Source organism: Microtus oregoni, unplaced genomic scaffold, assembly GCF_018167655.1.
Source record: "Microtus oregoni isolate MIOR12 unplaced genomic scaffold, Mior012 000029F_ref0000214, whole genome shotgun sequence".
Classification (NCBI taxonomy): domain Eukaryota; kingdom Metazoa; phylum Chordata; class Mammalia; order Rodentia; family Cricetidae; genus Microtus; species Microtus oregoni.
The window spans coordinates 7,794,893-7,808,254 of NW_024543088.1; the positions used below are offsets into that span (position 1 = coordinate 7,794,893).

At 42.2% G+C, this 13,362-nt stretch overlaps 1 protein-coding gene across 1 annotated transcript in view; it reads left to right on the top strand.

Annotated features, from left to right (window-relative positions):
- Positions 1-9,421: 9,421 nt before the first annotated feature.
- Positions 9,422-13,362, top strand: part of LOC121464658 (zinc finger protein 420-like) — a 148,818-nt gene continuing 144,877 nt past the window's right edge. The window contains 2 exon segments of the mRNA XM_041677683.1: positions 9,422-9,642; positions 10,229-10,412. Coding sequence (XP_041533617.1) covers positions 9,422-9,642; positions 10,229-10,412 — 405 coding nt within the window.

The window sequence follows — 13,362 nt, forward strand, 5'->3', positions numbered from 1 at the left end:
AGCTGCTCTTTCTTCCATGGAGGGACTTGTGGTGCTTCTGACCTGCTTCATGATATTGTCAGAAAGCCCTAACTTTTTAATTTTAATTATTTTTTTCCTTTCTGTTATTTAATTAAAAAGAAAATAATCTTTTTTTCATTTTACATACCATCCCAGTTCCCATTCGCACCCCTCCTCCCGTTCTCTCCACCTTAACCACCCCAACTCTCCTCCCATCCACTCTTCAGAGAGTAAGGCTGGGTCCTGAGGTAAGCTGATTCTCAAATTCCCGAGAAACAGCCATACTGATTTCCATAGGGTTTGTACAAGTTTACATTCCCACCACCAATGGAGGAGCGTTCGCCTTACTCCACATCCTCTCCAGCATAAGCTATCATTGGTGTTTTTCATCTGAGCCATTCTGCCTAGTATAAGATGGTATCTCATAGTTGTTTTGATTGCATTTCCCTAATGACTAAAGATACTGAACATTTCTTTAAGTGTCTTTAAGCCATTTGACATTCTCTGTTTAGAATTCCCTGTTTAGTTCTGTACCCCATTTTTAATTGGATTATTTGAAATCTTCATGTCTAATAGCTTGAGTTCTTTATACATTGTGGAAATCAGTCCTTTGTTTGATGTAGGATTGGTGAAGATTTTTTCCCATTCAGTAGGCTGCCTTTTTGTCTGATGGAGGAAGGCCATTGGTTATTTAATGAAGAAACTGCTTGGCCAAGATAGATTAGAACATAGGAGGGTAGAGTAAAAAGAACAGAATGCTGGGAGGAAGAGGAAGTGAGCTCAGACTCGATAGCTTTCCTTATGGGGCAGATGCGATGAAGCTCCGACCTAGGATGGACATTGGCTAGAATCTTCCAGGTAAGCGCACCTTGTGGTGCTACACACATTAATAGAAATGCGTAATCAAGATGTAAGGATTAGCCAGTAAGAAGCTAGAGCTAATGGGCCAGGCAGTGTTTAAATGAATACAATTTGTGTGTTGTTATTTTGGGGCATAAACTAGCAAGGCAGCCAGGAGCCAGGCTGTGGAAAGAGGCCTGCAGCTCCCTCTACATTTGTCTAATTGACTGTGCCCTTGCTAGGCTGTATAAGCAGTTTCATGGGAAGAATAGAGTCCATCCTCACATTCATTCTTATACTCAAAATATTGTCTAGTCACCATGTTTTCAGGTAGCATATTCTGAGCACTACAAAGCTCTGGGTATAATTTCTGAGTTGCATTCATGTATGATCCTGAAATGCAGCATTTAGTGCAATTATGAATTTAAACATTAAACTTAGTATACTCTGTTCTGTGTACATCATTTTGAATCATCTTTTCAGTTTTCATTGTTTAATGAATATCTGGATACTGAAATATACAAGTTAATTCATCTAACTGGAATAGTCTTGACTAAGTCTTTGAGACTTTAGTATTCAGAAGATTAACTTCTGAAGTACCTTAAAAATTTTAATTTGACACTTGTAATAACATTATATTTAGATGTGTGTAAAGTCTATAACTGATTAAATGCTAAAACCTGGACTATCCACAGGAATATGCACAACACTAATAACCAATAGATTTACAACTAAAAAATACATCAGGAACACCAGACAGATTGTCAGAGGCACAATGCCAAGAAGGAGCATGCCATATCCTTAACTGCCCCTGGAATCTTCCTTGACGATTTTTCATATTCAGTGGTGGTTTCCATTAAGAACTCGCTTACATACATGGCAGTGTAACTTCACTTTGTTTTTCCCTGAGTGTTACTTTGATCAAGCAGTTTCTTCAAGCTATACAGAAAACAGTCCTTCCATAAAGGGTGAGCTTTATTTAAGAGCACGAGTCATTTGAAGCGAATGTCTGAATAATCGTTCACTTCCTAAGTGCTTGAGGCTCTGCCATTTCAGTATTAGAGGAACTTCAACTTCCCAGCAGCACCATGCTCAAAGAGTCCCCTCAGGAGTGTCTCTGTGAGAAACAGAGCCTCATCCTGGCCAGAACAACTTCTTGAGTGTAATGATCAGACTGCCTAATAGTGCTGAACACAATCAAATAGAATATAAAACATACTATTTTTCTGTCTCTTGGGATAAAAAACCTAACCCAAACTCAGGTTAATGTACAGAAATCCTTGGGATACTTATGGAAATGAAGGATTGCTTCCCTGTCACTATGGGAGATTGAATTGGGTACCAGAATTCTCATCATAGCCCATATGAAAATAAAAGGATTTACTAGGTTAAGTTCATAGTACTGAAATTCTTTCTGATGAATATAGCTTCTCCTCCATCTATTAAAAACACATAGAAATTTATAATGTTTCATGGCTTAAATTCCAGGAGTCAGGATGTAGATAATTATAGATCTTTGAGAGTTCAAAGTCAGCCTAGACTACATAGTGAAATTTAGGATAGTTTGGCCACAGGGTGAGAGCCTGTCTCAATAGTCAAAACAAAAACAATAAAAGGAAGTTATTTTAAAAGGGGGCAGGCATGGTGATGCACACTTGTAATCCCACCACAAGGGATGCAGATGCATTTGGATATTTGTACGCCAGCACAGTCTACACAATGAATTCCAGTACACCCAGGAATACATATGGTGACTCTGTCTTAAACATCATTAAGAGCAAGAATCTGACCAGAAAAAGCATAACACATGAACCTACGTATTAGAATAGTTTATGTCAGGAAGGATATAATATCTAGGGCATTTAAAAACTCCTTTCACTTTTATTTTAGATGTGAGGGTGATTTGCCTGAATGTTTGTTTCTGTAGCACATGATTGCAATGCCCAAAGAGGTCAGAAGAGCTCATAATATCTTCTGCAACTGGAGTTAAAGAGGTTTGTGAGTCACCTTTTGGCTGAACAGACTGCAACCAGAGTACTCTGCAAGAGCAATCATACAGTGAAATTTTATTAAATTATCTGAGGAATGTGTCCCAGTGACACATCTTTTGTACTTTGTATTATGCCTTACAGAATATTCCAAGGTCAGTTTTCATTGCTCTGTGCAGTCAACAGAGGGTGCAGCATTCATTATCCACCTGATAAATCAGCATGTACACTTTTTACACATGCACTCCAAGTATTTCTGATTTCCACCGATGTGGAAAGATGCTGATGTATATGTAACATCATTATACAAGGCTGATATTTTTTATCTGAAATATTTTGGTGATGTAGTTTAATATGTATAGTTTTGTTTTAAGTTCTTCTCTGAGATAATTCTATTCCTAGAAGTATGTACTAAGTTTAGCCCGAGTTGAGGGCTGCAAGCATCAAGCAGGAAGCATTTGCAGACTTAATGGTAAATATGCATAGATCCCTTAAAAACCCTTTTGACTGATAGAGGAGTGGGCAGGTAATTCTGTTAGCATGTGTGTATGTGAGATCTCTGAAACCTTTTTAGAAATTAGAGGTGCGGGTAACATAAAGGCCTGTTGTTTTTAGGGCACATCACTCAATAATCTTAAGTAAAGTGAGTAGATGATGAATGCTGTATTAGCCAATTCTTGATGATTTAGCCAAACTCCCAATGGTGTTACTATGCAAAGAAAAAAACTTTAAGCATTAGAAGACACAAGTTGCATTTACTAAAGAGTACAGACTTAGAAGAAGATTCTGTTGGAAGCAGAGGTAACAGAAATTATTATGTTTTGGGTACATGAGTTTTCTTTGCTAGGCAAATGTCCAAGCAGAAATAATACAAGTACTTACCTCACAATTTTAAAAGCTTTGTGCAATAGTGGAAAGGAACAGAGCCTGACTCCTTCCAGTCTGATTTGTGTGTCCTGGGAAGATATCAGAGAAGATAACATGCTTATTCTGGTACCGTGTTCTGGCCCTGCAAAGTGCCAGAGTGAACCATTGATAACCTCAGCATCTCCAACCATGTGAGTGTTTGTGAACTCTGCCAGTTTTCTCTTGATTTCTGAGGTCAGACTTGAGAGTAATGTGTGCACTGTGAATAGGCTTGAGGAGGCTGTGCCCTAGGTTCCTGAAAGATGACAAGGGAAGGAGAAAAACTAGCTGGCAATGAGACTCCCTTTTCTCTAGAGTGATGGCTTAGGGTTGTCATCCTGAGACTGAGAATCACAAGATTGTGTTTTGAGAATCAGGTAGGCCAAGTCTTACCTCTAAGTTCATTTCCTGAACACCTTCCAGATTCCAAGGGTGGGCTGAGAGGAAGCATTGTGGATGGCGGTTGCTGTCCCCTGTCAACTGAATCTCAGGACATTAGGAGGAGAGTGAAGTGTCTTTGTATGCAAGATTGGTGAGATAAGAGGGAGGCACATACAGAATGGTTTTGTGCTTATTTGTCTAGGGTGGATAAGTATATCTCCTGGGCTGGAGAAGTGTGTTCATGGAAGTGTGACATTTCACAATTAATTATTGCAAAGGCCAAACTGTCTGAATTACCAATGATGCAACTGGGTCCAGGCCTCTTTCTTAGTTGTTGGAATTTGCTGGTGATCCTTTATACCTTGCTTTCTAGAAACTCAGAGCTCAGCTTGATTTGCAAAATCATATTTTCTCCCTCCTTCTCTCTCTCTCTCTCTCTCTCTCTCTCTCTCTCTCTCTCTCTGTGTGTGTGTGTGTGTGTGTGTGTGTGTGTGTGTCTTACTTCTCCTTCTTTACCACAGCAGCACTCTTTTTGTTCATAAAACATTTTCATTCCAGTTTTGGAAAATGCTTTGCTCTTTAATTCCAATAAGTTCTCAACTTCTTAGTCTCTACAAGACCCTATTTAGAAAAAAAAGCTAATAACCACATTTACAGGATCAGGGCTTCAAAGTCCACCTGACAGACCTCCTCAGCCCTAGCTTCCAAGGAACATGCTTTCGTTGAGAAAGTCCAAAGATCAGGAAAAAAAAATCCAGGCTGACCATGGGCTGGATACACTTTACAGGGATGGTCAGAAGTAGACAGATTAGGTTAGGCTATAACAAAGCTCTTTGATTCAATAACACCAGCCTCTCCAATTGCCTGCCATTCTCATGGTCTCCTAATGGGCATAGTACTCAAATTGAGAAGTGCCAGCCATTCACAAACATGTAAATCATAACTGGTGGCTCCAGACCAAGGGATTTGTCTTTTGGTTGCTGATTGAAGCACCATAGCATGATCTACATCATGTTCTATCCCATGGCTATGTGCCTCACTATCTGTATGTGTGTGCATGTGCATGTGTTTTCCAACTTATGGTGCCTCTACTTAGCCCAGACTGATCTCTGACTTGCCTCTGCTCTTTCTTCCGTTTACTAATTCAGGCTTTGGACCATTATATTCTTCCCAGGCATGATTTTTTCTGTATATCTGAGGACTCATCTGGGCTCATGTGGCTCCAGCCAGAACTGTCAAATTGAATCTCATCTTCACATCACAGCTTCAGTGAGCTCTGCTGATTCACCAATTTTTTTCACTACCTGTATGACTTCCCTTTGTTTGGAACCAACCAGTCTCTAAAAGTCTGAGGATCTTCCCCAGATGCTCTTCACTTCAGATGACTCATCCCTCCCAATCCCCATCATCCTGACCTGTTACGGGAATCATTATCAGAATCATTATCAGAATCATTAATTTCTCATCTTACTCAATATGGATTTTAACGAAGGGAAGAGCCATTCCTGCACAGTACTTCGAAAGTAAGCCTTCAACTCCACACAGATAATGTTTCTCATGAGTGGGGAGCTAGACCTCTGGCTTTGAAAGGAGGATGTGCCTAAGAGCTTCCTTTCTGACATCAGAGAGGCTCCTGATATGGCATCTTGGTTTCAGGTCATATTTGGAGTGAGGAAATTAGCCAGAGAGGAAAGGGCTGTACTGTGGGAAGCAGCAGACCCCTCCCTGGGCATTCTATTGTATCCTGGAGAGCCCTGGCCTTCTATGTGATGTCACCAGTGCGGTGGCAACACCAATTGCTGCTGGGGCATCTGTTCATTGCTTACAGGTTTTGGTTATAGCCATATTGACAAGACTGAGCAGGCTTCTTGAGAGACAGAAAGGAGAGCATCACGAGACTAGAGCGAGGCAGAAGTAAGCCGGCCTTTAACCTCAGTGTTACACATCAAGATATAAATGGTTCTGGGCAAAACACGGTGAGTCCTGTATAGGGAGTGGGGAACTACTTGATGATGGAAGGCTTCAACTTGGTTTTACATGGTGGGACACTGGATCTTGGAGCTTCGGGGAGGTAATGGATCTATCTTGCTTCTCTTCATTCCTGAAGAGTAGACCTGGAGTCTAGGGTTGCTGAAGGTTAGTTTGGCCGAGAGCCAGTAATGGTCAACCCTGCAGATGCTGTGCTAGTGGTTCTCTGCATTGACTCTGAGTGGGAAGGAAGGAGAGAGGGATGAATGAGGTTTCAGTTTCACTGTACTCAGCACACTGGATTTCTTTTGGTTGTGCGTCACTAATAACAGGGAGAGTAAAGTCCCCTGGCCAAAGCTGGAGAATCTCACATTTTACCTCAGAGCCACTTGCAGGGCAGGAGCCATCAAGTATTGCTAAGGCTTCTGAATTCCTGCCTTTCAATAGCCCATCATCTTTAATTTGGGTGTAGGAATGGGCCATCACTCCCTCTGTAAGTGTCTGTTCTTGGTGTGTGAGGGCTCACCTGTGGATGCCCTGTTCTTAGGTGTCTCCAGCCTGTCCTGTCACTGGGTGATCTCACCTTTGCTAAAGCCATGAGTGATGGAATGTATTCTGCTGAAGTTGGGGGATATTTTCATCATTACCCATGTGACTCATCTTTGATGTGATGGGACACCCATAATCCCCATCACCCCCACACATTGTAACAGCCCTGTGGATCTTTCCTGAGGTGCTCATTCACTTCATGTAACTGAACGTACTTCCACATCAACATGAGCTAATTTCTTAGTATCTTTCACTTGTCATCTTATTAAATAGAGATCTTCAGAGGGGAAGAGCCTTTCCTTGGGAATGTTTGGAAAATGAGTCTTGACCTCCATTCATGGTGAAGCATTAATTTAGAATGAATGAGAGTCTAACTAATCAGAAATCTCGGATTGGAATAAGGAGGTGCTGAAGAGCTTCCCCTGTATCTCAGGGAAGGCATTTGGAAAAGCCAGCTTGGCTTTTGGTGAACTGGGGAAGATACAGTTATGAGATAAGTGATGGCAGTTGGCAGTGACCCTAACAGTCCATTCTCTGGACATTCTATTGCATCCTGGAGAGTCATTGACCTCTTTGGTGAAATCATCAGTGTTATTTCCTTGGGGCACTCATTAAGTACTTATAGGGTTCACCAGAAGACACATAGGTAAGATTGAGCACACTGAATGGCAGAGAAATCTGACTTTTGAAGAGGGAGTTGGGGCTTGAACTGGAAGAGATGGTTCTCTGCTGTTTCTGGGTAAATAAAGTGCAATGCAATGGTGAAGGATTGGTGATGGTTAGTTTCGCAGAGAGCCAGGAGTTGACAAGGCTACAGCTGCTGTTCTGTGAGTTCCTTCATTTATTTGTAGTGGAAAAGAAGGCCAGCAGGAGGCAGAGACAATTAAGCTGTGAGAGTAGGATGTTGCTACAACTCATATCAGTAGATTCTTTAGGTTCTGTGAGTATCTCATGTGAAAATTCCCTTCTATGCACCAGGGTCTCAGACATTCAGTGACTTTTATTCCAGGCCACAGGTAAAATGGATTCGTCGTGCTAAGCACTAGAGACTCCAGAAACTTTCTGCATCACATCAGATATGAGTTGATACTTCCACAGCAGCATGGCTTGGTGACATATGCCTTTCAGGGCCAGTGGGGCTGCGGCGGGGCTGATGCACATAGCTCCCCACAGTGAATGGAGACAGAGGCATGGCTTATGGGCTCCTAACTTAAGGATAGTTGTCCTGCTCCTTGGGGTCTTCACTGAGTTTCATGCAGTCACTCTTCCTCAGGCCTCTTCATGAACTCAACATGATCTCTCCTGGACCTGTGCCATACTACTGCATAAATTTACTTATGTTTATCTACCTGCAGGGAGTACCGGAAAGACAGCAACCCCAACCTCTGTCACTGAGCAGGAGCAGCAGATGAATGAGGTTGATACACTGACCCTGCAGCTTCAGATGATGACCCAAGAAAGGGAATGAACTTCGTGGAATCCTGGCTAATTCTCCCAACAAGGACTTGAACAACAGGTAGTCCTTTTGTTCAGTTCCTTGGTGACTGTCTTGACCCTACTGAGTCAAACCCAGCATTCCTTAGGTCACTGAAGACGTCACATCCAGGGTGCCCTCCTGTCCAAACTAAATATCCTGAGGGCATCTGAGAGGCATAGCTGAACCCTGGGTTGGAGTGATATCAGGACACAGGCTGTGTGATTCTTCCAAATGAAAAGCAGAGCGTGTGGCCTGGATCAGTCTGGGATGGGGCAATAGTTTGTGAGCTCTCAGCATACATTTCATGAGGCCTTGACAGGTGTTGGCTTGTGGACGATGCTAGGTGCTGTGAATTATGGTGAGTCTTTGTTCTTAATCAGCAGGTGCTTGAGTATTGGCTGCTCCTGGGAGCAGCTGCAGGGGCCTAGTCATCTTGGTCCATTACAGTGTGTGACTTGAAGTCTGAACTTCATCACTGCTCCTCTCTAGTCTGGATTCTTATATTCTGAGACAATTCCACCTCCCTACATTTATTTGGAATCCTTCGTCTGTGTCTGTGTGTTAGTTTGTGTGTGTGTTTTAGTGTGTGTGTTTGTGAGTGTATGTGTGTATCTGTGTGTGTTTTAGTGTGTCTGAGTGTGAGTGAGTGTATGTGTGTGTTTTAGTGTACATGTGCGCACACGTATGTCTGTGTGTGTTTTAGTGTATGTGTGTGAGTGTGTGTGTGTGTGTGTGTGTCTGTGTGTACATCTGAAAGTGGAAGGTCTGTGACAGAGCTTGTGGTTCTTTCTGTGTCACAGTTTCCGGGTGATGCCAGCACTAAGGTCAGTGAACTCCACTCCGAGCAGCAATGCTCCTGGCACATGTGCTCACCTTGGCAGCCCATTGGAACACACTGGACTCTTAAAAATCTATCCTTAAGTCTGTTCTCCTCCCTGAAAATACTGATTTTGTGCTTCACACACCCATGTTTCATACAATGGGAATATAGGGTCAAAAATATTCGTTCTGAAGACAGGAACAACATATTATAAATTTCTGGTGGAACCAGACATGTGACACAGGCTCCTGAGGACTTAACTATTCTATTCCTCCATGCAGGCCCATTGATGGAACTGGTGCAGCCCCTGCTCACTCTCTTTGCACCCCTGACTGCAGGTCTGGGGCCAGGTCAGCAAGTTTAACAAGCACCAGGTTGTCCTAGTTGATAGATATCGGAATGTGACATTGACTGGGCTGGGGTGTTTAGGGCACAGCCTGAATTCATAGGATCATTAAGTCCAGTGTTCACGGGGTTCTTTGCTCCTGGGCCATGTCCTACCACAGGCTGAATTTTGAGCTGGAGATGGTGAATATAAAGCATAAGAAAGTAATGTTGGACCTACAGAAACTCCCCAAGGAGATTAGAGAGGCTTTGTATAAGTGCAAGGAGCTGACTGAGGAAACGGTCTCCTACAGGGGAGTGGGTGACTTCACTGGGACTCCCCATTCATTGGGAGTGACTTTTTGCCATGCTTTTATATTTGAACCAAAGTGAGGACCTTCGTTCTAGCCTATCTCCCCATAACAAGCAGCTTGTCTTATGCTCCTGACTTGTGCCTCTTGGACCAGTTTTGCTAAGAGTGAAGTATCTGTAACCCCATCCCACATTGTCCTGCCAGGATCAGGACCCTGTAGATAGAAAACCTATTTTCATCATGATGGGTGTGTCAGGCATCTGTGGGTCTCTGGGAACTCTGGTAGGGGTTTATGGAGGTAATTTTATGGGACCTATAGATGGAATGTATTTCTCTTGTGTCCTCTGTCCTCCCTTAGAGAATATTTGCCTTCTACCTCTCAACCTCATAATGTTTTCCCAACCATGAACAGTTAAGTACATGTGGTAGGAGGCAAACCCTGCTCTCAGAAGTACATGGAACCCTTTTAGTTTCAGGGATTTCAGATGTAGTCTGAGTCTTTCTGGAATTTGGCTCTTCTCTGGCTTTTACCAGCTACTATATTATGCTGACATGGTTACTGTGAGCTCTAGTCTGGGCCTGCCTGGAACAAGGACCTTGCATGATGTGGGAGTGGTAGATGTTGGCTGGATGGGACTCATGATGTTTTTGTGATGGTTCAGCATCCTCCACAACCAGCTCCTGAGTGAGCAAACTCAGTTGAAGGAAAAAGTGAGCATGTTGAGAGAGGAGAACCGAGAGCTATGGAGGGAGCAGATTTCACTGCAAGAGTCCTGTGAGAAGGTGAAGAATCTCTGTGATGAGGCCTATGAGAAGATCTATGAGCTATATGCTGAGGAGAAGCAGGTAGGCTGCATCAGTGGGGGCAGGCTGTCCACCATATGTAATATTCTACACACGCACACACACATACACACACACACACACACACACACACACACACACACACGTGATCATCCACCTACTTATCCAGCAGCTCACTAACATCCCATCCAGTTGTTGATTTCTGTGATCATTCACAAGTCTTTTTGGGGATTTAGCATTTGTAATATCAATGGTAAGGTTCAAATTTGAAAGAGAATATCCCTGTATAAATGCCAAAAGAGTGGTTCTCTTTGTCATCCTTTTTATCTTTTCTCATATATTGCATCTCAACATCAGTTCCCCTTCCTTCCCTCCTCCCTGTTCTTCACCGCCTGTTCCCCCTCTCCCAGGTCCAGTTCTCCTTAATTTCCCTTCAGAAAATAGCAGGTCTCCCTTGGTTATTTGATCTAATTTTTAAAATGACAATAATCCCTGGACTTTGCTCATGTTTTTTACGCATTCTAACAATGAGATACATCACCAGATCCTTTTAAAGTCTCGCAATATGATCACATTACATTCCACATATTAGCTTTGAACTCACACTGTAGTTCGGTTCAGACTTTAATGTTCAATCCTTCTGTCTCAGTCTCTGAGTAGCTAGGATTAAGGGTTTGTATCACAAACTCAAACCGAGGCTAAATACTTAAATTAAAATTGAAGGTTAATCCATATGTCAGAGGTCATTGGATTACAAGTGTGTGTTTTTAAGACATTTGTGCTAAATTATAGTCATCTCAAAAGCATTAGTGAAAATATAATTTAAGGTGCATTATCATTAGTAGACAGGTAGCTTTAAAACGAATAGAATAACGGTAGCTTTCTTCATTTAACCATTCAAGAGTCTATGTTGGGAGTCACATAAATGCCAGGAAGTAAGCTATACCTGGAACAAACAGATAAGACATCTGTCCTGAAGGAACTGATGAAGTTATTATCTTTAATCCATCTTTTACATTATACCTAGATTCTGCTCAGTGCAATCCACCAGCTCTCGCTGTGTTTGAGACTCCAATAACAGAGGATTTTCCTTTGGGAGGCAGAATCCAACCCTTCCTATTGATCTGTCCACAAAATTCAGTCTCCACAGAAAAGGCAATTTTACCTCCTGCCCATTAGCCACACCCTCCAATTCCCAGCTATACATGAAAATGATTATATGCCATTGAATCATAGGGATTCCTGCTTCTTGTTATTATTTTAGAGGAAGTAAATTTTAAGCTTCCCCTTGGGTAGAGACTACATAATTAATAATACTATTTTAAATTGCTCTTATAACACTTTGACAATACACATTTTATTATTGAGTAAACATTTCATTTCCTTTTTATTGAAAATAGATTATTCTTACATAAAATAGATCTCATTCATGGTTTCCCTCCCTCTACTCTTCCTGGCTCCCATAAACATCTGATTTTTGCCAGATCTGCTACCCCTTGGTTCCTTTTCAGAAAGAACAGATAAGCATGAAAGAACAAGACAAGATAAAAACTCTGATACAGAGATGGACAAAGCATTCCAAGAAGAGGAAATGTGTCCCAAGTGTAGGCAAAAGGTTCAGAGACACACCCACTCCCACTATTAGGAGTCTCACCAAAACACCAACACATATGCAGAGAACATGGTGCAGACCCATGCAGGCCCCATGCTTGCTGCACCAATCTCTGTGAGCCTATGTGAACCCTGTTTACTTGAGTGAGTGGGCGATGTTCTAGTGTCCTCCACCCCGTCATTCCCTCTGACTCCTAAAATTTCCCCTCCCCATTTCTTCTGAAGGTTTTCCTGAGCTCCTATGGGTGGGACTGATAGAATGTTCCCATTTTGAGACTCTCTTTCATATTGTGTCTGTCTGTGGGTCTATGCACTCATCTGCTGCTAGAGAAAAGCTCTCTGATGATGACCAGCAAGGCACCAAGCTATGAGTATAGCAGAACATTATGAGGAATAATAGGAATGATTTCATTGATTTTTTTTAAGTTTTGTTTGGTTCTACCCTATGTGTCTGGACTGTTTGGTTTTCAGTTTCTAGCCATCCAAAAATTGTAGGGCATGGACTGCCTCTCCATGCATGAGCCTCAAGTTAAGCCAGACATTGTATGGCCACTTTTGCAACTTCTGTTCAACAGTGCCCCAGCATAACTTGCAAGGAGGACAGATTGCAGGTCTAGGTTTTTGTGGCTGAGTTGATGTCATGTTTCTCTTTCTGTAACCTGCAGAGTACCTTCCCAGGCCAAACAGAATAGAACATATGAGTGAAGGCTCCATGCAGGCAACAGCTTGACCTCTCTAGGTTCAATGATGTGTAGATGTTGTCCACAACAATGGGACCCCACTGTCAGTTTTCAGAGAGCAACACTCTGTCCTAGCATGAGCAAGAGGTATTTATGGATCTCCACAGAGTACCCTCCAGCCAAATATTCAACTGAATGCAATCCAGTCTCAGCACTGAAAACTTTGCTTGGCTACAGAAGATGGTCAGTTCAGACTCCATATGTTCCACTATTAGGAATCCCCACTAAAATCCCCCACATAGATTACAGGAAGATTTTATCTGTACTAACTTTCTATAGCAGCCTCTGGGAGCCCTCCAACTTCAACTGTCTCTTTGCACTCTTCCTCCATCTCTCCCCTCCCACATGATTCCTTTCCATCCTCTCCCCACCCAATGGAAGTTCACCTGCAAAATCTATTCTATTTTCTCTTCAAAGGAAATTCTTGTCTTCCCTCTAGTGACCTTCGCTTTACCTAACTTATCTGGGTCATGGAGCGTAGCTGGATTATCAATTACTTAACAACTGATGCCCACATATAAGTGAATTTATATCATATGTGTCTTTATGGATCTCAGTTATCTCAGTCAGCTTGATTTTTTCTAGTTCCACCCATTTGCTTACAATAGCAATTGGATGTCATTTTTCAAACAGCCAACTAA